The sequence below is a fragment of the Nomascus leucogenys genome, chromosome 13 (genome assembly GCF_006542625.1).
Source record: "Nomascus leucogenys isolate Asia chromosome 13, Asia_NLE_v1, whole genome shotgun sequence".
Classification (NCBI taxonomy): Eukaryota; Metazoa; Chordata; class Mammalia; order Primates; family Hylobatidae; genus Nomascus; species Nomascus leucogenys.
The window spans coordinates 57,097,254-57,122,623 of NC_044393.1; the positions used below are offsets into that span (position 1 = coordinate 57,097,254).

General features: G+C 40.8%; 1 protein-coding gene across 1 annotated transcript in view; it reads right to left on the reverse strand.

Annotated features, from left to right (window-relative positions):
* Window positions 1–19,709: 19,709 nt before the first annotated feature.
* Window positions 19,710–25,370, reverse strand: part of LAMB4 (laminin subunit beta 4) — a 96,062-nt gene continuing 90,401 nt past the window's right edge. The window contains exons 32-33 of the mRNA XM_030825861.1: window positions 24,664–24,817; window positions 19,710–19,849 (exon numbers count right to left, since the gene is read on the reverse strand). Of these exons, the coding sequence (XP_030681721.1) occupies window positions 19,710–19,849; window positions 24,664–24,817 (294 nt within the window). The remainder of the gene's footprint in view (window positions 19,850–24,663; window positions 24,818–25,370) is intronic.

The window sequence follows — 25,370 nt, forward strand, 5'->3', positions numbered from 1 at the left end:
CCATTCTGCTACCCTTAGCAATGGACAAAGTCAAAGCTTGGAGTCCTGCTCTGGGCAAATGTGGCTGGAATTCAGGGAGTATAGTTAGTTGTCCGTCCAGTCAGGAGACTTGGCTTGTTTTCCAGTCATTTCCGGGAGAAGAGTTTAGCGGCTAGCTGGTCGGTTTTTAACTTAGCTGCAACGAAATAAGGCCCAGAGAAGTTTAATCATTAGACCATAGAGTCAGCTGCTTTACGAGTTCGAGTTCGTAAGCCTGCACGAGTCTGAGGCAGGCGGGAGCCTGGGGGTCTAGGTGAGTGAGGCATTAATTATTCACCAAATCAGCACTTGCCCTGCTACAGTCTGGGGAGGTTTTGCCTCTGCTGAGGCTTAGGATCCTCTGGGTAGCCTGAGAGCGCTGAGAAAGCCCTTGCTGTTGGGAGGCTGTAGAATTGCAATGGAGGGTCTTCAGGGCTTAATTAAAGGAAAAATATTAAAAGGCAAATGTCTTTTCTTCCTGTTGAGCTTTTAATACGCTGGGCCAGAGTTTCGTATTTTCATGTGTACACACTGCAAGCATCTTTCAGCTCCTTTTCTTTCTTGAGCCTAGCCTCTGCTCTCACAGCAGCTGAGCCCTCCTTGCTACCTGTGCCTGGTCAGCGTCCTCTCCCCTTGCAAAAGGTCATTTACCTTCAGCACTGTTCAGAAGCCTGCCTGCTCTCCTGATCACCTCACTTGCAGTAGTAAATTGAACACTACTGAGAAAATTCGGTTTTTAAAATTTTGCCTGTATATGTGCAGGGGGAGGAGTGTGTGTAACACTCACCTTCTGACCACTTCATCTATGAATTTGTCTACCTCCCTTCCCACCTTTATCTTTTGTGCTTCTCTCCTAGAAGTATGCCCTCCTCTCATCTACTAAGTTCAGTACTCTCATATACTTGCTCAGCCTCCTCCTGTTTTAAGTAAAAACAACACAAACCCTACATTGCATGGAATCAAAGCTTGAGCTCTGGAGATTTGCTCATGGAATCAAAGATTGAGCTAAGAAGAAAAGAGTTTCAAGAGGGAGATCTGAAGCATAAGCCACAGAGATCAAATAAGATCACAGTGGGAAAATGTCCATTGCATTCAGCAATTAGAAAGCCAAGGGTGGCCAGGCACGGTGGCTCATGCCTCTAAGGGGCATGAAGCGGCTGGATCACGAGGTCAGGAGCTCGAGACCAGTCTGTCCAATATGGTGAAACCTGTCTGTACTAAAAACACAAAAATTAGGCGTGCTGGCAGGCGCCTATAATCCCAGCTACTTGGGAGGCTGAGGCAGGAGAATTGCTTGAAACTGGGAGGCGGAGATTGCAGTGAGCCAAGATTGCGCCATTGGACTCCAGCCTAGCCAAAAAGAGCCAGACTTCATCTCTAAAAAAAAAAAAAAGTCAAGGTCAGTTACCAAGAACAGTGATGGAGATGGAAGCCACACTGCTATGGAATGGAGGAGGAACTTGGGGAAAGCAGAGCATAAGAGCAAACTATACTTTCAAGAACCTGAGCTGTGAAGCCAAAGGAAGGATTGAGCAAATCCCAGGGTTTGCTCAATCAAAGCTTGAGCTTTGTTCCATGCTCCTGCTCTAAGCAATGTGGCTAGAATGAAGAAAAAAGACTCTGTACTCCCTCTCCTTCCTTTGGAGAATCACCAAATGGTGCCCATGGCTAAAACTCTCGTGCTGTGCGCTCAGGGAAGGTGGGTTAACCCTTTAGAAACAGGGTCGACCTGTCGTGTTTGTTCTTTAGAAAGTGACACTTCCTCTCCGCCCCTAGTATCCAAGAGCTTGGGATGGGCGTGACATCTACAGTGTCTTCCTAGGAAGGAGGGGAAGCTCTGTGTGCCCTGCAATTCTTTACGCACACGTTTATTCTTGGTAAGTGCCCTTGACTTTCTAATCTGAATGCAATGGACGTTTTCCCACTGTGATCTTATTTGATCTCTTTGTGGCTTATGCTTCAGATGATCACACCCTCCTTCTTGAGACTCCTTTCTCCTTAGCTTCCAGGACATAATTCCAGAATTTTCCCACAAGACTTTGACCCCTCCTCTCCCATTTATCTTGCCCTTCTCTGATCCCTTAAACATTGGTGCTACCAAAGGTTCTGTCTCTCTTTTGTGCTCCCTCTACTCATCCATATCCAGGGGTGCACCACTTGGACTCTCCTCAACCTCTAATTCCCATATCTCTAGCTTTTACCTCACTTGGAATTTACATACCATTTCTAACAGGCCATTGAATATCTCTACTTCGATGACCCATAGGTAAATGAAATTCATCTGTGGCAAAACTGAAATCTCTCCACCCACCTCTCCTACAACAAAATGTGTTCTTTCTTCTGTTTCCCATTTCAGTTATTGGCACCATAATCCACCCCTTATCTCAAGACGGAGATCTGAGAACAGGACTGGTTGCATGATTAGCAGGGCACAAATGTGGAGCCCCTCTATTATTATTAATGTAAAGACAGTGAAAGAGCATTAAACCTAGCATGGGACTCTCCTGAGTGGGGTGGGGGGGCTGTGCAATTGCACAAATCACACACCCATGAAGCCAGCCTAGCCTGGGAATCTTGGACACCTCCCGCTCCTACATTCCCTCCCCTCCCCATCACCAGGTCCTGTCATTTCTACTTCCTAGCAACTAGCCAGCATGTCCCCTTGCTCCAACCTCATTGCCCTCCCTTAGAGTTCAGTCTGAATGCCTGCCAGAGCCCCCTGACAGGTGTTCCTACTTCCAGACTCTTCCTCTCTTCAATCTAATCCTTCCTAATACCCACAGAAGGAATTTTCAGAGTCAAAACCTTGATCGTGTCATTCCCTTATTCAAGAGCCTTCAATGGCTGCCCTCTGCTCCTTCCCTGTGCATGACATACTTTATTCCTTCATGACTATCCTTTCACTACATGGGTCCTCCTTGACCTTGTCAACTTAGTGAACTGCACACTTTTGAAGACTCCTCTTAAACATGACTTTCTCCATGAGCCTCTCTCTCTCCTCCTCCTTGTAAAAGCCTGTTACAGCATATATAAAATAATGCTGTAACTATTTGTTTATTCCCTTATCTCCCCCAATAGACAGCGAGACAAGGACAAGTATTGTGTAACATTCGTTTTTGCATTAATGTTGCCTTGCATAAAATGAGGCACATTACAGGTGCTCAATAAGTGTTTCTCGAATGAAAGTAAATGAAGACTAGTCTCCATGTTTTAAAAACTTCCTTAAATCTGAAATGTCCACTTTTTTCTACCTTAATATGAATTTCTAGCCAAAGAGAAAAAGAAATACCACCACTTGACTTAATTTTAGGAATACTTCCAAGTTTCACTCACGAATTCTTCTCGTCTATTATATTTCATACAATTTCCTCTGATTTCTGAAGATGTTACAAGTTGAGGAATGAATCTCTTCTGTTAGTAAGCCTGTCCAAGGCTTTGCTCTGGCTGTCAACACAACCCTCTCTTGTCTGTCATTTGTACTAACCTGGCACTACCTGCCTTAGCATAAAGCAGTCTTTACCAGAGAATTCTGCAGCAGTTTAAATGGCAGATGGGATTGCAAATTGTTGGCTGTTCTGTCTCAAAGAATGTGTGTCAGTTATCTCCCTGCAGCATTTATTATTTTCGTTTGAAAACAAAACAAGAACTGTTTTCAAGGTCACCTTCACTTTCACGCAGTCTTAGAACACCACGTGTGTGTCTCCTTTGAAATCCTCATTGACAGTAGAACAACAAGGATGCTACATTCTAGACTTCAGTCTTTGGGTCCTGAAATGTGGCTATTTATATAACATTGTTCTCATGAAAAATACTAGATTTTTCTGTTTTGAAAATTAGATTTAAGTGCATTTTGTAAGATTCAGAATTGATCTAGAAAAGTAAATTCAATGACCAGTAAGATTCAGGTCAAATGTCATGCTATACTTTATATATATATATATATATATATATATATATATATATATATATATATATGTCTTTTATAATACATAGAACAGTAATTTGTAGTTTTGTTTTAGTGTCCTTCTTCCCAGAAGCAGAGACTGTCTTTCATTAGACTTTGGATTCCCGTCAGGTGGCAGTTTCTAGTATATTATAGACACATAATATCTGCTTGTTGGATGAATAAAATTGAGTAACCTTCTTTATAATTGTTAAGGGAACACACAGGGGACATTATTGCTATCGTCTGTAATAGGAAAACCATCAGGGCCTGAAACCAGGCAGGGAGTCACAACATTTTAAGCCTCGAACCATATAATGCAAACAGTAGTTTGAGCTTGTGTTAACATTTATCCTTCCTTCATCTGGTAACATTAGCTGGATTTTCCTTGAGGGACTAGTCCTCTCCCATTTTCAGCTTACTTGATTTGGATAGGGCTAATCCCCCCATGAACTCCAGGCTATTCAGTGCATTTCCATCTTCCTCTTTCTAGTGAGTGGTTCAGGGATGGATATGAAACTCATATATTCTAGTTAAGGTGACTCTGGGATTTTTGTTGGAATTCCTGGGAAAAAACAAACAAAAAACGAAAAACACCTCTTTTTCCCCCTGGACTTGGGAGTTACGTGAATGTCATCCTGAAACTGGTGGAGGCTGCTTGAGACTGGAGCCAACACAAAGGAAAGAAGAACTGAGGGAACCAGAGCGTGGGTCCTTAAAGAACACTTTGGAGTATCTTGATCCAGCTATACCTGAAGCCAGTACACTTTACATTAGCCAATACATTTTTCTAGACATGTAGCATGAGAGAGACCTAAACTTGTTGTTTTTAGCCTGAAATTTAGGAGGCTTTTAAAAAACTGCAGCATATTGACTGATGCAGGCAGGACTTTATCAACACTGTCTTAAAAATGGTCATTTGTTGGCCAGGTGTGGTGACTCACGCCTGTAATCCCAGCACTTTGGGAGGCTAAGGCAGGCAGATTGCCTAGGCTCAGGAGTTCGAGACCACCCTGGGCAACATGGTGACATCCTGTCTCTACTAAAATACAAAAAATTAGCTGGGCATGGTGGCATGTGCCTGTAGTCCCAACTACTCGGAAGGCTGAGGCACGAGGAGAATCACTTGAGCCCCGGAGGTGGAGATTGCAGTGAGCTGAGATCACACCACTGCACTTCAGCTTGGGCTACAGAGTGAAACTCCATCTCAGTAAAATAAAATAAAGTAAAATAAAATAAAATAAATGGTCATTTGTCTATTCTTAAATATCTCAAAAGAGATCACAAATGAGAGCACTCAAATCTGTATTTGTTTGAAGACAGTCACTAAAATAGGTGCAAGAAAGCCTCATTCAAGCTCTTTACAGGCTTTCTGCAAGGCTGCATACCCATTACATTTCACCTCCCAAGAAGGTGGCAGGATCCAATGGAAGAAAGGGTGCCGCTTTATTTCTACCCATCTATGCCCATAAATTCCAAAACTTTTTTTAAAAGTTTGAATCTATATTTAACAGGAATGCCTAAATGGGGCAAGTTTTTCTCAGTTCACTCTTGTATATGAATTTTGGCACCTGGTTGCTAACCTTAAAAATGAGTAGGAGGGAGATTAATGTCTGAGTTAGTGCTAGAGGGCCAGAGGAAATCTCTTTTAAAGAAAGTTTTATCAGATCTATAACAGGAGTAACTTAAATGTAGTCAAGTAAATGCCTTAAGACTTGAATAGTAGTCATGAACCCAAGCTTTATTTTTCTAGCATATTAACTTTTACATCCGTTCATGAGTGAATCACCATGTTTACTGAAAAACACTGATGTCAAATTGAGTAGACAGCTAACACTCAGTGGGAGATACTTATTCCATATCAGAAAAACTTTTCCTAATTAAAACTTAGTTCATCTCTTACAGGAATCCACCTGAAACTGTATTTTAAAGATTATTTTGAAGTTTTTATTACAGCTGATGGTACTTCCCCCAGCTTTTAAGGATGCTGAAATTCAGTAAAATCTGGAGGAAAAAAAAAAGATGTCTTCCAAATATTTCAATTTTTTAGTCTTCCTTTACTCTGCTTTTTATCTAGGATCTGTCTTTCTCTCTTTGAAAGGTCAAGTTCTGCTTTCAGTGAGTCCCTGAAATCCCCACCACACCTGCCTGTGAGTTCCTAATCCTGTGCCTGGCACATAGTCAGTACGCAGGAAACGCTTTCTAAATGAAAAGTGCTGCTTATTTCACCTATATTTTGAAGCCAGTAAGGTTCAGGCAATATCTTTGTATGAGAGGATCACAGTGTAGCAATAGAGTAGACTATCTCATAGTTCTGGGTTGTTAATTGTTAGCTAGGGTGATCTAGGAAACAATTCAATGAGCAAGTTAAACACTCTACTACTATTCATGGCTTGGACAGAAAGCGAATCCTAATTTTCAATCCAGTATTTTTACCCTGGGAAGATGGGTAAGATGGATCTTTGCTGTGAGCACATTTCAGAAGTGATAAAAATGCTAGTAAAAGCTATCTCCTCTCTCAAATAGAAGTGGTCTTGCCTCTCTCTCCAACCATAATGCCCTTGGCCTTCTACATTAATTAACTCTACAGTCGCAGTTCCTCTAAAAGAAAAAGTCTGTTCTTCTGGAAGGAGAGCATATATTTCATTATAGCCGCTGCGCTTGTTGCTACTAAGGCTGCTAATCAGATTTATGAAGGCCAGCCCACCCAGAGCTGAGTGCTGCGTTTTTATCACATCAGAAACAAGTCAGCACTCGGTCTCACTCCAGGATTAGGTTCTATTTCAAATATTGGGCTGTTTGCCAGGCAAAGAGGTTGTAGGATGTGTTTGTTCTCTGCAGCATGGCTAATGAAATGCCAGTGTTAGCCTCCAGTCTAGTAAGGATCTGGGACTAAATGATTTCTCAGTGATCCTATTTGGAAATCATGAACTATGGGGCTGACAATCCAGTCATCTATCCAGAGGACTTTTTAATCCCATTAGTGATAGACACCATTATTTGGTTGACCTTTGACTTTGGGAGCTCCACGCATCTTCCTAATTAGTACCTTTTAAAAGCCTTATCAGCGACTTTAACTCTCATTCTTTTTTTTTTTTTTTGAGACGAAGTCTCACTCTTGTCCCCTAGGCTGGAGTGTAATGGCGTGATCTTGGCTCACTGCAACCTCCACCTCCCAGGTTCAAGCGATTCTCCTGCCTCAGCCTCCCAAATAGCTGGAATTACAGGTGCCTGCCACCACGCCTGGCTAATTTTTGTATTTTTAGTAGAGATAGGGTTTCACCATGTTGGCCAGGCTAGTCTCGAACTCCTGACCTCAGGTGATCAGCCCACCTCAGCCTCCCAAAGTGCTGGGATTACAGGCGTGAGCCACTGCACTCGGCCCACTCTCATTCTTTAGCAAGCAATTCTTGAGACCTATTATGGGCCAAGCACTGCTGTATACTGATCATTGTCTACATCTTAAATGTATACGCTATTGGTGAAATAAGGGTTGAGAAACATAATTTCTAATTTTCTATTTCCATAAACAAAATATAAACATATATTTATATAAACATATATGAATACAGTTCTAGAAGGAGGCATAGCAAATAAAATAATTTCTAATTTTCTATTTCTATAAACAAAATATAAACACATATTTATATAAACACATATGAATACAGTTCTAGAAGGAAGCATGGCAAATGTTAACATAATTTCTAATTTTCTATTTCTATAAATAAAATATAAACATATATTTATATAAACACATATGAATAAAGTTCTAGAAGGAGGCATAGCAAACGATAACAATTTCTAATTTTCTATTTCTATAAACAAAATATAAACATTTATATAAGCACATATGGATAAAGTTCTAAAAGGAGACATAGAAATGATAACAATTTCTAATTTTCTATTTCTATAAGCAAAATATAAACACATTTCTATAAACACATATGAATAAAGTTCTAGAAGGAGGCATAGCAAACGATAACAATTTCTAATTTTCTATTTCTATAAACAAAATATAAACATTTATATAAGCACATATGAATAAAGTTCTAAAAGGAGACATAGCAAATGATAACAGGAGGTACTTTATGGGATACATGGACCGTATTTGGGATGGGGGTTAAAGAGGACTCTTGCCTTACCTGTATTTTTTTAAACAAGGAGAATGTATTTGTCTATAACTGGTAATAATTAAACACAGACATAAAAATTCTAACAAAAAATCTGTTTTGAAATATAAATGTTTGTTATACCTTGAAGAAAGTAGACTATAAATGTTGATTAAGTATGGGTTGTTTCTTCGAAATACAAATGTAAAGGTCTTTAGAATTAAAACTCACCGTTTATTCAGTCACTAATGAATTTACTGAATGACAAGGCAAGCTCTTACATTGGGATCATAGTGACTTACATCACATCTGTGTGCTTCAGCTTCCTTATCTGTGAAACAAGTACAAAGTTCACATGACTTAGTCAGCATATAGGCTCTTAGTCAGCAATCTGGCCTTTATATAATCTCTCTTTTGTCTCTACATTCTCAGTTTATCAGCCTCCCCTCCCACCCTCAATATGCTCACCATTTGCAAAAACAAAACCCAATTTTTTGGCTCCTACAGCTCCTTCTATCTGGAATGCCTTCTCCTTCTCTGCCAAGCCAGTGTTTATGGATGTTCAAAGCCCAGCTCTGATGGCACTTCACATGTGGAACCCTTTCAGCGTCAATGCCCAGGCACAATATTTGGACACATGCTTATTGGAGAGGATCTTTCTAGATTATTCTAGAACAGATGTGCCATGAGGCCAGGCACCCCACCTCTCACACTCACTGCTGTGTCCCCAGCACTAGCACATCTCACAGCACATTGTAGGTGTGTGAAGAGTATTCATTAAGTAAGTGGTTAGTGTATGAATATAATTTTCTTATGTGCCAAATTGCAAGTGCCTTGAGAGCATCTTAGTTTTCTTAGCACTAAACACAGAGCTGGCACCTGGCAGGTGCTCAGATATTTGTCAAGCACATTCAGGAATGATGGAATTAATGCCTGGGACTATGCCTCTTGTGCTTTCTGGGGAGAAATCACTCACAGATAATTCTCTAGTCACAGTGAGCCACAGCCAATATGCATTCGTACTTTAAAGAGCATATCACATGTTTCACTTTATTTGGTGGGAAATACAGAAAAGTGGGCAGTTTGCTATGATTTAGATGTGTGAAGTATTAATACATAAAGTATTAATTCTTTATAAATGTGTTCAGTGACTGCTCTCTACTGTAATACGGAAAGCATCATCCCCACGATAGCTTTAGAGGCTCAAAGTGGCTATCATATAATGGTAAGTCAAAGTCTGCAAGTCTTAGTCAACTCATCATAATGAGGCTCATGAGGATACTAGCATAAATTATAATCGGGAAGGTAAAATTGCCCCATTCTGGAGGGCAGTCTGAAATATGTACTAATATTTAAAACAGACATAACTTTGATTTTGATTGGGAAAACTTGCCAAATTATGCACGGAAAGATGTTTACAGTATTGTTTCCATCAGAAAAAGTGGAAATAATCCAAATGACCATCAGTAGGAGACTAGATAAAATTACTATGCTGGACCCATGCAACAGAGTACCAGTTACCTACAAAGATGGTACCTATTTCTGTGATATAAAAGGGTGTGTGTGGTTGTAGGCGGGGAGCTGTAGGGGGAGTAGTTTCCAACGACAAAAAAGTATGTACATCATGTATATATAATTTTTGAGGAATTAAAAAGGGCCACCCAGAAATTATTTATATAGCTCAAAATATTAAATGATAGCTGTTTCTTCTTTTATGATTTTTCTCTATAATGAACATGTATAGTCCTTGTTCTAATACAATATTCCAAAATTATAGGCAACCAAGCTCTGTGTAAAATAAAATTTAAGATAGTTTCCTGTGGATGTATTTTCAGTAGTGATCTTTTATGTTGGGCAATGTTCACATCCCCAAGAAAAGAGTCTGTGTCTTCTGGCCGGCTAAAACGGGGAAAAATAAATCAAGCTTGCTGATATTCTGTAAAATATGCAGGTACTTTCTAGAAACTAGGGTTTGTTTGAGTTGAATAGGAAGTGTTATGGTCTGTTTGGGTTTGGATGCAATGTTACAGTAGCCATGATTAATTTTTGTTAGCCACTTCCTGTGCTCATATGTTCCAATCAAAATATGTTTAGCTGTGTTGAGAAAGTTGCTTTTTTTTTCCTTACAGAGAAATGTGTACGGAAATGTTTAAATCTTTCAAACTGTCTACATATTATTTATCTCCCCAAAGTGGGTTAAAAGAAAATTGAGTTTAAGGAGAAAATTTAGTATAGATATTTCTATTTATTTGCTGTATAGAATGTATGATTGCTGTATAGAATGTATGATTGCTGTATAGATAGAATGTATGATGGCAGTCTGAAGGATTGAAGACTAGAACTGTGTTTTTTTTTTTCTTTTTTGAGACAGGGTCTTGTTCTGTCACTAAGGCTGGAGTGCAGTGGTGTGATCTCAGCTCACTACAACGTTTGCCTCCGAGGCTGAACTGATCCTCTTACCTCAGCCTCCAGAGTAGCTGGGACCACTGGTGTGAGCCACCACACCTGGCTAATTGTTGTATTTTTGTAGAGACAGGGTTTCCCTATGTTGGCCAGGCTGGTCTCGAACTCCTGACCTCAAGCAATCTGCTAGTCTTGGCCTCCCAAAGTGTCAGGATTACAGATGTGAGCCACTGCGCCCGGCCTAGAACTGAGATTTTAAAAAGGAAAAATTATCATTTAAGACATCCTATCAGTCATATCTAATAGGTTGGCTTCTTTACATTGATCTGTAAAAAATGTTAGATTTCTTGTTTCCAAGTAAAAGTAATGGTTCTCTTAATCCTGAATACTTAATCTTTTCCATTCATATTTTGCCTTCCCTAGATGAGTCACAATGCAGTGTGTCTAACACAAAGCTAAACCTGAATGTCATAAAGATCCCAGTGTTTATCTTTAGATATGGAATGTTTATACAGCTTTCCCAAGCTTTGAGCTTCTTCCCATGGTACGAATCTTAGGAATTCTCAAACAGTGGTTTGGTTGTTAAATATTCAGGCTCTATTTAACTTTCATTTCTAATCCTTTCTAGGAAGTTCGCAGTGAGGTGCTACCTTTAATTGGCTCAATAAACTAAGATTCAAGAGAAAATTTTGACTTAAATTGGATATTCACTTTAACAGAGGTAGTAAGCTGGATTTCCATTTGGGTTATGACAAAGTCCTAGAAATTAGTTGTATATCATATAAAACTAGTGTTTCCAACCAATTAGTTATTCTAATAGGTTATTTTTTGTTTTCCTATATAATCGAATAAACTGTTTTGAATAAATACATTTGGTAACATCAAGCTTAACACCTAAAATTTAGCCTACTTTGTTATTTCTATATGTAGTCCTATTTTTAAAAACAGCATGGGAAGTTTTGAAGACTCTTTTTTTTTTTAATTAAGATGCTTAAAACAATCCTATTGAATCTGTTTAATAGCTACAACTGTATGTTTGCTTAGTTGGCTAATCTCAAAAGACATGCTAGTCCCTCCAAATCATACATTTTTGTTCAATAACATTTCTAAGATAAAGTATTTCTATTTGCTTCATTTTGTCCTTTGTTTTCTTTCAAGCAGAATTACTTCCTGTGAAATGTTTCACATGTCTCCAATATTTGACTTATAGCTTAGGTCATTTATGTAAAGAAATCAGTTATTCATTTTAAGAAAATGATTCACTATTTGATGGTCCATTTAATAGAGCCTAAGACCAGTTAAAAGAGCAAGTTGTCTTGGAAGAGGGTGCAACAAAATGAGTATAGTCGCATGGCACATTTCCCATCACACCTGCCTTGCCATTTCTTCCAACTAACAGAGTGGCCCTGGCTAAGTTAGCCTTAGTATTCTTCAGAAAATCAGGGGGTAGGACTAGGGAATTTTTCAAATCTCTTGCATTTTGGAATTTTTTTTCTTTTTTTTTTTTTTTTGAGATGGAGTCTCGCTCTGTTGCTCAGGCTGGAGTGGAGTGCCACGATCTCAGCTTACTGCAACCTCCATCTCCCAGGTTCAAATGATTCCTGTGCCTCAGCCTCCCAAGTAGCTGGGACTACAGGCATGTGCCATCACACCTGGCTAATTTTTGTATTTTTAGTAGAGATGGGATTTCACCATATCGGCCAGGTTGGTCTCAAACTCCTGGCCTTAAGTGATCTGCCTGCCGTGGCCTCCCAAAGTGCTAGGACCACAGGCATGAACCACTGAGCCCAACCTATTTTTGAATATCGTAAACCTCTTTCCTGAATGAGAGGCAACATCAGTGAGAAAAATCATACGTGAGAGCTGATACCCGCATCTAGTGTCTCTAAAAATTAACCCAGCTGTATTAGTAGTTTCCTGACAGTCATTTTATATCTTTCCTCATCACAGGTAATATCTTCAGCTAGTAGATTTTAAGGTTTTTTTCACTGTGAATGTTTTGTAGACTAAATATTTCAAAGTCTTCACTGTAAGGAAATAACAGTACTAAAGATTACATTTTAGTTCTTGGTGCCATGTTGGGATGACTGGAGAGAGCTTTGAAATATAGCACACTTAATCTGTTGCCACCTAGTGAATGTAAGATAAAGTGCAGCCAACCTCCTGCCTCCTAGTTTTGGTGTTTGCCATCAAAGTGAACTGTGGTTGTGTGTGGAACTATGTCAGATACTGCTATGAATCTTAGACACTTAACTGTTAGTCACAAAGTTTATGAATATGAAGAAAACACTGTATCTCTGCTCAAAAACTCTGTACATTCTGATTAAATATGTGTAATACATGTTGTGGCAAGCTTGCTTTGTGTCACTGAAAGCTTGTTCAGCTGGCAGGCTGAATCAGAGGCAGGTTGTTAGGGAGGGGGAAGCCTTCTAGAGTGGCCACTTTTAACATGTAATGAGTAAAGATAAAGATTATATGTAGGTTCAAGTTCTTCAGAAGAGAAAAGCTAGGTGCTGATGGATGAGCAGGTGTTAAGAGAAATCCTACCTAGGCTGTTTCATGTTCCAAGAAGAAAAAAGAAATTCCTTTTTTTCTTGCTGTCTTCCAAGGGGAGAGAAGAAACAGAGGGTGGAGGGCAGGAAAGGTGAAATAACAAAACGGGACTGTCTTCTCGTAAATTTGGAGTCAATTTACGGAACTAATATGTGAAGTGAATAAGTATTTATTTAGAGTGCTCCACACTGTGCTTTCTCTAAAGGACTTAAACGTGTGCAAGTGCATGCTGTGAGTCCTCATAAAACTTGCTATCTGGTTAGAAAAGGCATATTAGCCAAGTGACAATACAAGAACTTCAGAGAAAGGGCTTTGAGTGAGGCTAGAAAAGGAGCCCTCGGGTTATAGGAAAAGGTTAGGTTTGGGAGAGAGATGACAATTTTAAAGTAGGCAGGACCATAGGAGTGACGGTTCAGAAGGAGAATGCAGGTGTAACTTACACAGTGGAATAATAGTGAGGTCTTGAAGGATTCCTGTGATATCTCACTCTTCTCAAAGCTCTTTCACTCGAATTAGCTCTGTAACTCTAGGAGGGAGACCAGGGATATTTATTAGCATTTTACAGCTAAAGGAAATGAGGACATGAAATTCAGGCAGGCTGTGAATCGCCTAAGGTCATGCAGGGGACAAACCATGCTCTTCGCATTTATCACCTGATCCTTGGTCCACTGTGCCCATGCAGCAGGGCATAAAGGACAATTTTAGCAGTTTGGCGAGGAGTTGGGGTACCCGCAAAGAGACTAATGAGGATGCTGGTTCAGCTGCTGTAGCAGAGGCCAAAGTCACAGGCACCTAAGGAGATGCGTGCTTTTCTTTATGTGCAAGTTTAAGCTGGTCGTTAGTCCAAAGGAGTCAGACACACACAGTTTTAATCCACAAGGGCATTGTGCCTCCCCACATCTAGTTGCCCCCTTCTCTGTGCCTGTGGAGGCTGATCTACATGGGAACATCACCCCAGGCCCTTGGTTTAGCCAATGGGAGCCACCAGTAAGAGACTGGACAGGTAGGAGAGTGACATCAGGGCGTGCAAGCCCCAATGTCCTCTGCAGGGTTGTCATGGCTGGTTGTATCCCTTGTCCAAAGATCACAGCTCCTGTTAAGAGGCTCTCCTGGCCAGGCGCGGTGGCTCATGCCTGTAGTCCCAGCACTTTGGGAGGCCGAGGCAGGTGGATCACGAGGTCGGGAGATCAAGACCATCCTGGCTAACACGGTGAAACCCTGTCTCTACTAAAAATACAAAAAATTAGCTGGGCATGGTGGCACGTGCCTGTATCCTTGAACCTAGGAGGCAGAGGTTGCAGTGAGCCAAGATCGTGCCACTGCACTCCAGCCTGGGCGACAGAGGGAGACTCCATCTCAAAAACAGAAACAAAAAAGAGGCCCTCCTACACAGTCTGCCTTCAATTGTCACCCTCTCACTTTACCCCTCAAACCAAGGGTGGGTATGTCCCCTGCCTGGTGCTGGCTCTGGGATGCTGTACTATCTTTTATGGCTTTCCTCCACCCCACCCGTATTTTTGTAAATAGCCCCTTATTGAACTGCCCCAGGTGTGTCCCCTGTTTCCTGGTAGGACCCTTACTGGTACAGTCAACCAGGGACCTAAGTTTCTTCCACCTTCTTTCACAGTATTATCTTCATGTGCATGGGGATAGCCGGCTCACCATATTCCCACCCAATGGAAGGTAGTGGGGAAACAAATGGAGGGTGTTTTTGTTTGATCTTGTTGCTGTAACAAATATCCACATACTTAGTGGCTTTAAATGACATAAATTTATCTCATGGTTCTGTAGGTTAAAAGTCCAATTCAGGGCTAAAATCAAGGTTTCGGCATAGTTGTATTCCTTCCAGGAGGCTCTAAGGAAGCATCTCTTTCCTTGCTTTTTCCAGCTTCTAGGGACAACTTACCTTCCTCAGCTCTCGGCCCCTTTCTTCATGTTCAAAGCCAGCAACGTCAGGTCAATCCTCCCGTGCCGCTGTCTCTCTGACTCTTCTCCTGCCTTCTCTTCCACTTGAGAGAACACTTGTAATTACACGGGGCCCATGTGGAAAATCCAGCATCCTCTCCCCATCTCAAAGCCAGTTGATGAAGACCTTCATTCTGTCAACTTTCCCTTTGCCATGTAATGTAATATATTCACAGGTTCTGGAGATTAGGACGTGGACGTCTTTTGGGGGCCATAATTCTGCCTCTCCCACAAACAAAAAACAACTTCCTTTTAGGGTTGTGCCCTGGAAGTTGCACACAACATTGACACTCATCTCCTGTTGGCCAGAATTTAGTCACATGGTCACATCAACCTGCAAGGGAGGTTGAAATACAGTCTCTCTCACTAGGCAGCTGTGTGCCTGGTTAAAACGTGGAGAAGTCCTATTACCAAAAGGAAGAAGGGGTAGAATGGATGTCAGACAGCAATTTCCAGCCTGAGCTTCATAAGGCTCATGTGTTCTTGCCAGGGTCTGCTTTCAGCTTTCTTTCCCTTCATTGTGCCACGTCAGTGCTTCTGCCTAATTGTTTTCACCTGTTGGGTCTGAGCTGTCCTTCATCTGGGGTTGGTTTCTAATCTGGGAAAAGAGACAAGATAGTCTCCTTTAATGGGCCACACCAGCTACCTCATGGCAACTTGCTTTCTGATCTTCATATTGATTTTCTGATGTGGCTAGCTGGGTTCCAAATACTTCTACCTGGTCTCTGGGGTTCAAACGTGGGCTCTCTGACTCCTCCCCTCACTCATCCCCTACTCTGAGATACGCAGATTCCATCCTGACTTCTCCACGCTGGTCCCTCACACACCTTATCAGATCGCCTAGTGTTGGGGAGATGTCATTTTCAGTCGACTCAAATTAAGAAAATGATTAGATTAGTGCTGTAAGCCCAGCGCTTTGGGAGGCTGAGGTGGGCAGATCACAAGGTCAGGAGTTCAAAACCAGCCTGGCCAACATGGTGAAACCCTGTCTCTACTAAAAATTCAAAATTAGCCAGGCATGGTGGTGCATGCCTGTCATCCCAGCTACTCGGGAGGCTAAGCCAGGAGAATCGTTTGAACCCGGGAGGTGGAGACGGCAGTGAGCCGAGATCGTGCCACTGCACTCCAGCCTGAGCAACAGAGCAAGACTCCATCTCAAAAAAAAAAAAAGAAAAAAGTATGCATGTTGTTGCATATAAATATTATCAACTGACTACATATAGGTTCTTTACACCATTTAATTCTTTTTATTTATTTATTTTGGCTACTCACATTAAATCCTCTTAGATGGGAGGCAGAGCTGTGCCTTCTACGATGAAAGCTGATGGAAGCTCCTATAGGCAGAATACACGGATCTGAAACCAAGAGTGGAAATACATGATACTGATCACAATTATATCCGAATGACTCACAAGCAAAAGGTTCCTTTTTGTACCTGTGACTTTGGGCCCTAGTCTCTAAGGAAGTGTGTTTTTACTCGATAATATAATGGTTGTTCCACTGAATTAGAATATGTACCAATACCCAGCTATTTCAAGCTCTTCACTAAAGGATAAACCGGCAAAAAAGGGGGGTGTATAATTTTGGTTGGTGTAATTGATCCTGACAAAGATAAATAGAGCTGCTGGTTCACAGTGGCAATGGAGGGATGTAACTAGGACCAGAGGGACCATGGAAGGAGCAGTAGAGAAAGCAGGTCTTAAATCCCAGCGAAAGCCTCCTGAGTGGTTACAAAGACAAAGTCTACACCCTCAATCTGTGTTTCTCAATATGCTATGTTTTGTGTGTATTTATATTTTTAATTATCAAATATATTTCATTTCATTTTTATCTCCCTTTCCTCCCTCAGTAGTCTATATTTGGTATTTGTTGGTTAACTTTACAATTTTGATTATAAGTTGCAGTATTTTCAGAAGGAATTGTTAGCTGAAGTGCAGAAGAAGTGGACCTCAGCTGGAGGCCAAGGTTTCAGAGCTGGATGCACTTGGTGAGTGATAAGACTGTGGGTTGGTTTCCCTTGAAGACAATGTGGGTGTGCTTTCATTTGGCTGAGTGCTATATTTTTTTTGGTGGAAGCACTTATTTTTACTTTAGAAGGGAAAATGGGGGACGGGTGTGGTGGCTCATGCCTGTAATCCCAGCACTTTGGGAGACTGAGGCAGGCGGGTCACCTGAGTTCGGGAGTTTGAGACCAGCCTGACCAACATGGAGAAACTGTGTCTCTACTAAAAATACAAAATTAGCCGGGCATGGTGGCACATGTCTGTAATCTCAGCTACTCTGGAGGCTGAGGCAGGAGAATTGCATGAACCCGGGAGGCTGAGGTTGCGGTGAGCCAAGATCGCACCATTGCACTCCAGCCTGGGCGACAAGAGCAAAACTTCGTCTCAAAAAAAAAAAAAAAAAAAGTAAAATGGGATGAAGAATGTATTACGATATTTGGAAGTCAAAGAGATTAACTTTATTCATATTGATTACATTTAATAGAAATTTGTAATTTTTTTGATACCTTGCATCAAAATCCTTCCTCTCTTGGAGGATTACAAAGATAAGTAGAGGAAAAACTCCTCTTCTACTACCAAAGTCAAAGGGAATAGATATTCTCTCTACTTAGTCAATATGGTACCGAGGGCACATGAAGAGGCCCGGCCAACTGGATTACTTCTTCCAGGGTTGCTGAGTACTGAGAGAGTGACACAAGACAGAGAGACAGTTGCAAGTCACTGGGATTGTGGTGAGTGTCCAGGGAGGACAGCATTGGCCTCCTAACCTGAGTGTACTGAGGTGTGGTCTTGGAAATATTGCCAGATGCATAGTTGTCCTTAGTTGCATTTTCTCCGGCCATTTCTTTTTGTATGCTGTCAGACATCCTTTGAATAAATTCCTTTCCTCCTTAATAAGCTACTGCTGGTTTTCAGTGATTGCATCCAAGAACTCAGACTGGTAAAATCCTAATGTTTAATTGGTTTATTGTTAGTTACTTAGCTTCTTTGCATTTTTAATATAAGATGTGCTTCAATGAATTAGCCACAAAGCTTTTCCCTCCATCTTTAAGATTATTTTCTTAACATACAGGTTCCACAGTGGAATTACTGAGTTTTATAATAGCTCATGATACACACTGTCAAATTGTTAATACTTTAAAATTTAAAGAGACACTGTTTCACTGAAACTTGCATTGGTCACATCTTGAACAACGGATACAGCAAGTAATACAAGTTAGAATGATTTATCTGGCATTACTGAGGAATGAGATTTTTCACATATATAGATTTTTTTTTAGATAACTAAAGTCTCAATGCTGGATATGTGAACCATTGTAATTATATACTTCAAGAGAGCTTTCTGGGGTGGTCCTTCCTGTAGAAAAGTTTCTATTCTTCAGGATCTCTAGGGAAATAGATTCTGCAATTTTCTTTAACAGCCAACATTTTAAGAATTTTCATATTTATGTATAATTCTAAAGCCCTTTTGTTGAATTTTTAAATCTTTTCTTTTTTTTCTTTTTTTGAGACAGGGTCTTGCTCTGTCCCCCAGGCTGGAGTGCAGTGGCTTGATCTCGGCTCACTGCGACCTGTTCCTCCTGGATTTAAGCTATTCTCCTGCCTCAGCCTCTGAGTAGCTGGGATTACAGGCGTGCACCACCATGCCCAGCTAATTTTTTTGTATTTTTAGTAGAGACAAGGTTCCACCACATTGGCCAGGCTGGTCTCGAACTCCTGACGTCAGATGATCCGCCTTCCTCGGCATCCCAAAGTGCTGGGATTATAGGCATGAGCCACCACGCTTGGCTTTAAATCCATTTTTTATGAGTCAGTCCTTAATGGAAATGCTCCAGCAGATCTTCCTTTTTCATTTATCAATGTTGATGTATATTATTTCTTATTCAAAAATGTGAAACCAAACTCTCTTAAAATAATCTTTCTGAAGGATCGCTTTCACGAACAGAAGCAATTTGCTGTATTAGAAATCATACGTGCAAAAAAAGTTAGTATGAAATCAGACTCATTTTGAAATGAGACAATCCGATCTTTTATACCAAACAATAAGAACATGATTGCTAGTCTTTTAAAAATAAGCAACACATTTTACAGCAAAAATGTCCACTGATAAATGAGGAGAAGTAGTTCAATATTTATCTTTTTGAATATTGTTCCAGTGCTACTTGGGGAAAACAGAATCCCCTGGTTGAGAATGAGTGTGTAGGAAAGTCTGTATAAAAGCAAGTTGCATTTTGAATTGTATGCAGTTTATTCAGAAAAGAATAATTTTACAAATAAAAGCAAATCCAAATAAACATAAAATATAGGACAATCTAGTACATGCCATACATATGTATTCCATCCTAGTATTGGAGATACTTATTTAATGTTTAGGTTTATCTGACTGAAATGATTATTAGTAAGTAGAGTACTTACTTAAATTTCTACTTGTTATATGGAACCTGTGATTTTTAAGTTAGGAAAGAGAAAGGAAGGTAAGAGGAAAAGTTTCTGAAACCAGAGACAATCTCATTACTTTCCCCTTTCGATTATGAAGTGGCATTTTCCTGGTGACATTTCAACCTCCAGCCACACTGAGCAGGTGTGTAATAAGGACGGGGTGTGGGGAAGGAAGGTAGAAGACATTGTCAGTATTTCACAGGTTCAACAGAGCCCCAGGGGCTTGTACATCAGAAACCAGAAACGAAGGCACAAGCTTTTGCACTGTAACTCTGCCTAGCTATAGCACGTAGCATATTTTTTTTCTTGTACAACAATTTCATTTTTAATGGCAACAACTTGATCTTCCAATATTCTCAGTTGATCAGCTTTTGCTTGTCTACTTAGATTCAAATCTTGGATTTTCCTTTCTAAATCTGAAAGAAGAAAATGAAAGAAATGATATATTTCTGTTTGATAGATTTCTCCTGGATATCCACATTATACCAAACACAGGGATTTATGCACCTCTCAAAGATATATTTAGTTTTCTGTTTGGATTCAATGGATAAATCGTCTATTTTCATCAGGCTTCTCAAGGTTTTCACATAAATTAGAGCAAACTGACATTTTTGTCTAAAAACTTTTATATCTAAGGGCATTTATCAATGAGAGGCTGTAGTTTGTTAGAATTCGTTAGAAATGGAAAGACAGATAACATCCTTGATGGGATTTGCTGAAGTGCTATATTTCCAAAGGTTTGTTCTTATTATTTTAGCTTCATTTTAAAACATGTTCTTTACTTTAGTGTTTTCCAGTCTTTCAGAAAAAAAGACTGACTTTCATGTGTTCATTCCTCCCTGCTGATATTGAAGTCCCTGAACAGTAACAGCTAAGTGATGCCTTTCTTGGCTTCACTCCTATCCATCCATCAATCCATTGATCCATCGACCCATCCATTGACCCATCCATCGATCCATTGATCCATCCATTCATCCATCCATCCATCCATCCACCCATCCATCCATCTGTCCGTCCATCCGTCCATCCATCCATCTATACATTCATTTATATATTCTTCATTCAACAAATATCTGGAAATTCTAGTAAACCTTAACAAGGAGCCCATATTAGTGGACACAAGAGGCATAGAGAGCTACAGTTAATAATGTGAGGCAGCATTTTGCAAAGAAACTCTGGCATTAGAGTTTTTGCAAAACTTCTAAAAGAGGGAAGATAACTTCTAGAAGAGGGAAGGTAAATGTCTCACTTCATTTGGTCAGATCACACCTGAATACCGAGTTGGTTTGGAGTAATTGTCAAACTAACATGTGTTTAGAAAAAAGAATCAGATTGCTGAAGATACTTGAAACTGTCCTGTAAGCAAACATTGAAGTAACTGGTGATATTTCATATGAGGAAGGCAGATTCAGGGCATGTGCTGTGGCTGTTTTCAAGTATCTGAAGGGCCAACCTAGGAAAGCAGAGTAAATGTGTTCTCTGTCATCCTGAGGAAATAAAATGGAAACTAGCAGGTGAAGCTCCATGAAGGAAGATTTTGTCTAAATATAAAAAACTCCCTAGGAGTCATGGCTGCTCAAAGATGAAAGAGCTGCTGTGGAAGGTGGTGAGTGTTCTGTCCCTTCTGTCTTTCTTTCTTTCTTTTTTTTCTTTTTTTGAGACAGAGTTTTGCTCTTGTTGCCCAGGCTGGAGTTCAATGGCATGATCTCAGCTCACTGCAACCTCCACCTCCTGGGTTCAAGCGATTCTCCTGCCTCAGCCTCCTGAGTAGCTGGGATTACAGGCATACGCCACCACGCCTGGCTAATTTTGTACTTTTAGTAGAGATGGGGTTTCTCCATGTTGGTCAGGCTGGTCTTGAATTCCCAACCTCAGGTGATCTGCCCGCCTCGGCCTCTCAAAGTGCTGGGATAACAGGCATGAATCACTGCGCCTGGCTGAAACTTTCAAATATAGGTTATTTGGGATTGAAAAGGGGATTCAACATTGAAACCATATTTGGACTAAAGGAAAAATAAAGGCCTCTGTTTGTACCAGGAAAGTTAATATGATTGAGCTGGTTACACCAGACCCATTAGCCATCCTCGTCTGTGTTCTGGAAAGCTACCCTTCCTGGATGACAAGCACTTGGCTCCCTTGACCTGTGGCTTTCATTCACACATGTCCAATGGACAGTGCTGACAAGTGGTCAGAGGATGGGAGGGTGAACAGTCTCCATCTCAGTTCAGCACGGAGGTGTAGGCAGTTCTTCCATCCCTCAGGCTCCTGTGGGGTGGCCTCTTTCCTAACACTCTGGTGTTCACAGGGCTCTGGTAACGTTCCTGCTTCCCTGGCCCCTTCAGGTGTAGAGAGGCTAATGCCTTCTCACTGCTGCTAGTCACCAAGTACCTCCACAGCCTCAGTGGGTTCCCTTCATTCTTGTGCATTCTTTGTAGTTCTTCCCACCAAGAAGTAGAATCTACTTACCCTGTTCCTACCCCCATGCCGCCGAATCTGGGCTGGCTTTATAAGTTGTTTTGACCAATAGAAAAGAGGAAGAACTGATGTTACAAGACCTCAAGAACCTTTCATCCTCTCTTCTCACTCTTGTGGCGCCCTGAAACAACCAAGCTGTAAAGCAGCCCGGGACAACAGACCACGTAGAGAGAGTGCCGGCATCTCAGCCACACCTGGCCCCTAAGAGGCCCTCAGCCGAACGCAGCTGCTTGAGAAACCCAGGTGACACCTGCCGAAGAACCAGCCAGGCAACCCACAGAAAAGTAAGAAATGGTGGTTATAATAAGCCATTACATTTTGGGGTAATTTATTATGCAGTGAATAAATGACTGAGACAACTCCACTTCTAAATACTTTATCCAAAATTATGCCCAAGTATGCTTTCTGTTTCTTGCTGGGACCCCGACTGACACCAAGTTCTGTGGAAGGACCCTGGCTGAAGACTGGAGTCCATTCCCCACTCTCTCAACATTGTTGCTGCCAAGGGCTCCATACTGGGATCCAGGGGCTCCTCTTCCTAACAGAGAGAAACAGGCACAGCCTTGTGGTTCCGCCCCTTCTCAAGTGGCAGCATGGGGAAGACAGCCAAATCAATGTCTCATTTTTCTATCTTGCTGAGTTCTGAAAACAGCCTCAAAAGGAAAAGAGAAAAGGCAGTAGAATGCCTTATTTTAGACCTCCTTGAGAAGCCCTCTAACTTCAACTTCTCTTCCAATCTCATTTCAAGAACTATAAAAGCTGTGGTCAGTGGGGATCAGTGGAAACAATTTGTGTATGACGTAAACAATATGACATAAAAACAGGACAGAAATATTCTCCCCATGTTTTTACTCCTAGAGTAAGGGCCAAGTTCTAGGATAATAGAAACTGACTTTCATGGTATTGTCTGACAAGTGGTCAGAGGATGCGAGGGTGAGCAGTCTTCATCTCAGTTCAGCACGGAGGTGTTGAATGCAAGATTTAAAAAAAATCTGTTTTTCTGAATCTTTCTTAGTATTTCACAGTTAAAATAACATTTTAACGAAAATACTTAAAAATGAAAAAAAATTACCCACGAGCCTGCTGCTTTTAAAACAATTATATAAGTGCAAGGAGCAGTGGTTTCTTCTTCACTCCCACTGCCTCCCTAGAGATAACTAATGTTAGCAGTTTGGTATGTATTTTTCCTGACTTTGGCCCATACTAATGTTCCATTTTCAGTTTTTTCATGTCATAGTGATGATATAAGTTGTTGTAAGGCCAAAGACTCATTTGATAATAAAAAAGAGGCATTTATAAGTGAGGAGTTTTGGTTACTTTAATATTTTGAGAGTTACTTACACTCCTAGTTTTAAAGTTTTAGAAGATAATAAATACAACCAAGGGTAAAACTATACACTCACCATCTGATATTTCTTGATGGTTAGAGATAGTTAAGGACATGATTGCCCCCTAAAATCATAAATATCAATTGTGTAAAAAAAGATTCTGATTAGCTTTCTGATTGTATGTATTTTATGTTTTTTGTTTTGTTTTTGAGACAGAGTCTCTCTCTGTTACCCAGGCTGTCACTGCAACCTCCGCCTCCCGGGTTCAAGTGATTCTCCTGCCTCAGCCTCCCGAGTAGCTGGGATTACAGGCATGTGCCACCACGCCTGGCTAATTTTTTTTATTTTTAGTAGAGATAGAATTTTGCCATATTGGCCAGGCTGGTCTCAAACTCTTGGGCTCAAGCAGTCCATCTGCCTCAGCCTCCCAAAGTGTTGGGATTACAGGTGTGAGCCACCGCACCTGGCCGGTAGTCCATGTTTACAACACTTTGTGTGCATCGGAATGTCCATTTAGATCAAAATCCTTGTCTAGAATATGATTCTTTCTTGGTTGCTATCCAAAGATACGTGCTAGATGACCTAGTGCCCTAGATTATATTGACTTTTCTGGAGAGTTATTTTCATGAGAGGAAAAATAAGCAACATAGGTTAGAACAGAGTTTCTTAATCTCAGTGCTATTGACATTTTGGGCAGGACAATTGTTTGTTTAGGCAGTTATCTTGTGCATTGTGGGATTTTTAGCAACATCCCTGCCCTCTACCCAGTACATGCTAGTAGTACCTTCTAGGGTGACGAGCAGAAATGTCTTCAGACATCTCACCCCCAGTTGAGAACCGAGTTAGAAAAAAAAGGCATTTTTTTGTTTTTTTGTGAGATGGAGTCTCACACACTCTGTCACCCAGGCTGGAGTGCAGTGGCATGATCTTGGCTCACTGCAACCTCTGCCTCCCAGGTTCAAGCAATTCTCCTGCCTCAGCCTCCCGAGTAGCTGGGATTACAGGCACCTACCACCATGCCTGGCTAATTTTTGTATTTTTAGTAGAAATGGGGTTTCTCCATTTCGGCCAGGGTGATCTCGAACTCCTGACCTCAGGTGATCCACCCACCTTGGCCTCCCAAAGTGCTGGGATTACAGGCATGAGCCACTGTGCCCTGCCAAAAAAGGGCGTTTCAAGGTGAACGAAGGAAATCTTAGTTTGTTTTGACTAATGCAAGGCAGATGCTAATTAACCTTTCTAGGCAAATCCATGCAAGAGGCTTGTTAACTTCACAGTCCCCAAAACACAAGACCAATTTCTACTTCTCTCTCCTCAGTGGACCCATGTGATAAAACTGTAAGCTGACATTGGTATAAATTCTACTAGTAAGGTAGAGTACCATGATGTTATTATCAAATTGGCAGGATGGATAAAAAAACAGATACCTGTTATTCTTCTTATCTTGTCCTCTGTATCTCCAGCCAATCTTTCTGCAGCATCTTTTAGCTGTTTAACTTTTCCTAATGTCTCCTTTGTTAGTCCTGTAGTGCTTGTCTTACGTTGGAGAATAGCATATTGTTTTTTCAGCTCAACAAATTCCTGTAATGAGCAACACTTCTATCATGAGAAAATATGTATAAAGCATGTACATATATGCATGATGATTCTCCTAATACCATTCATAGAAGGAATTCAGAGGAAACCTTAATCCAGTCAATACACTTGAGTTGCTCTGATATTTCCAGCAGAGTTTTATTTGCATGTTTGTTTTTTCAGGTTGAAAAAAATCTCAGCTTCTATTAAAAATAAAACTTCCTTGTTCAAAATAGCAATTGTTATTGCATGTTAAGGCAACTATGTCCGAGGCACCAATTGGTTGTTCTGCACTATGTTAAGGTAGGATATGGAAGACAGAAATGACCCAGTCCCATCCTTGACAAATCTCTGGTTCAGTTCGGTCAATCAGTTGTACATGTAAAATGAAGGACAGAGTGAGTGATGAAGATTTAGAAACAGCAAGGATATGTTAGTTGGCAAAAAGGTGAGAGAGAAATGAGGTAGGAAGGGAGGCAGGTGGGGAAGTAGAAGTGTAGTATGGAGATCCCCCTTGAATAGAATGGAAATCTTTGGGTTACATTGTGTATTGACCACC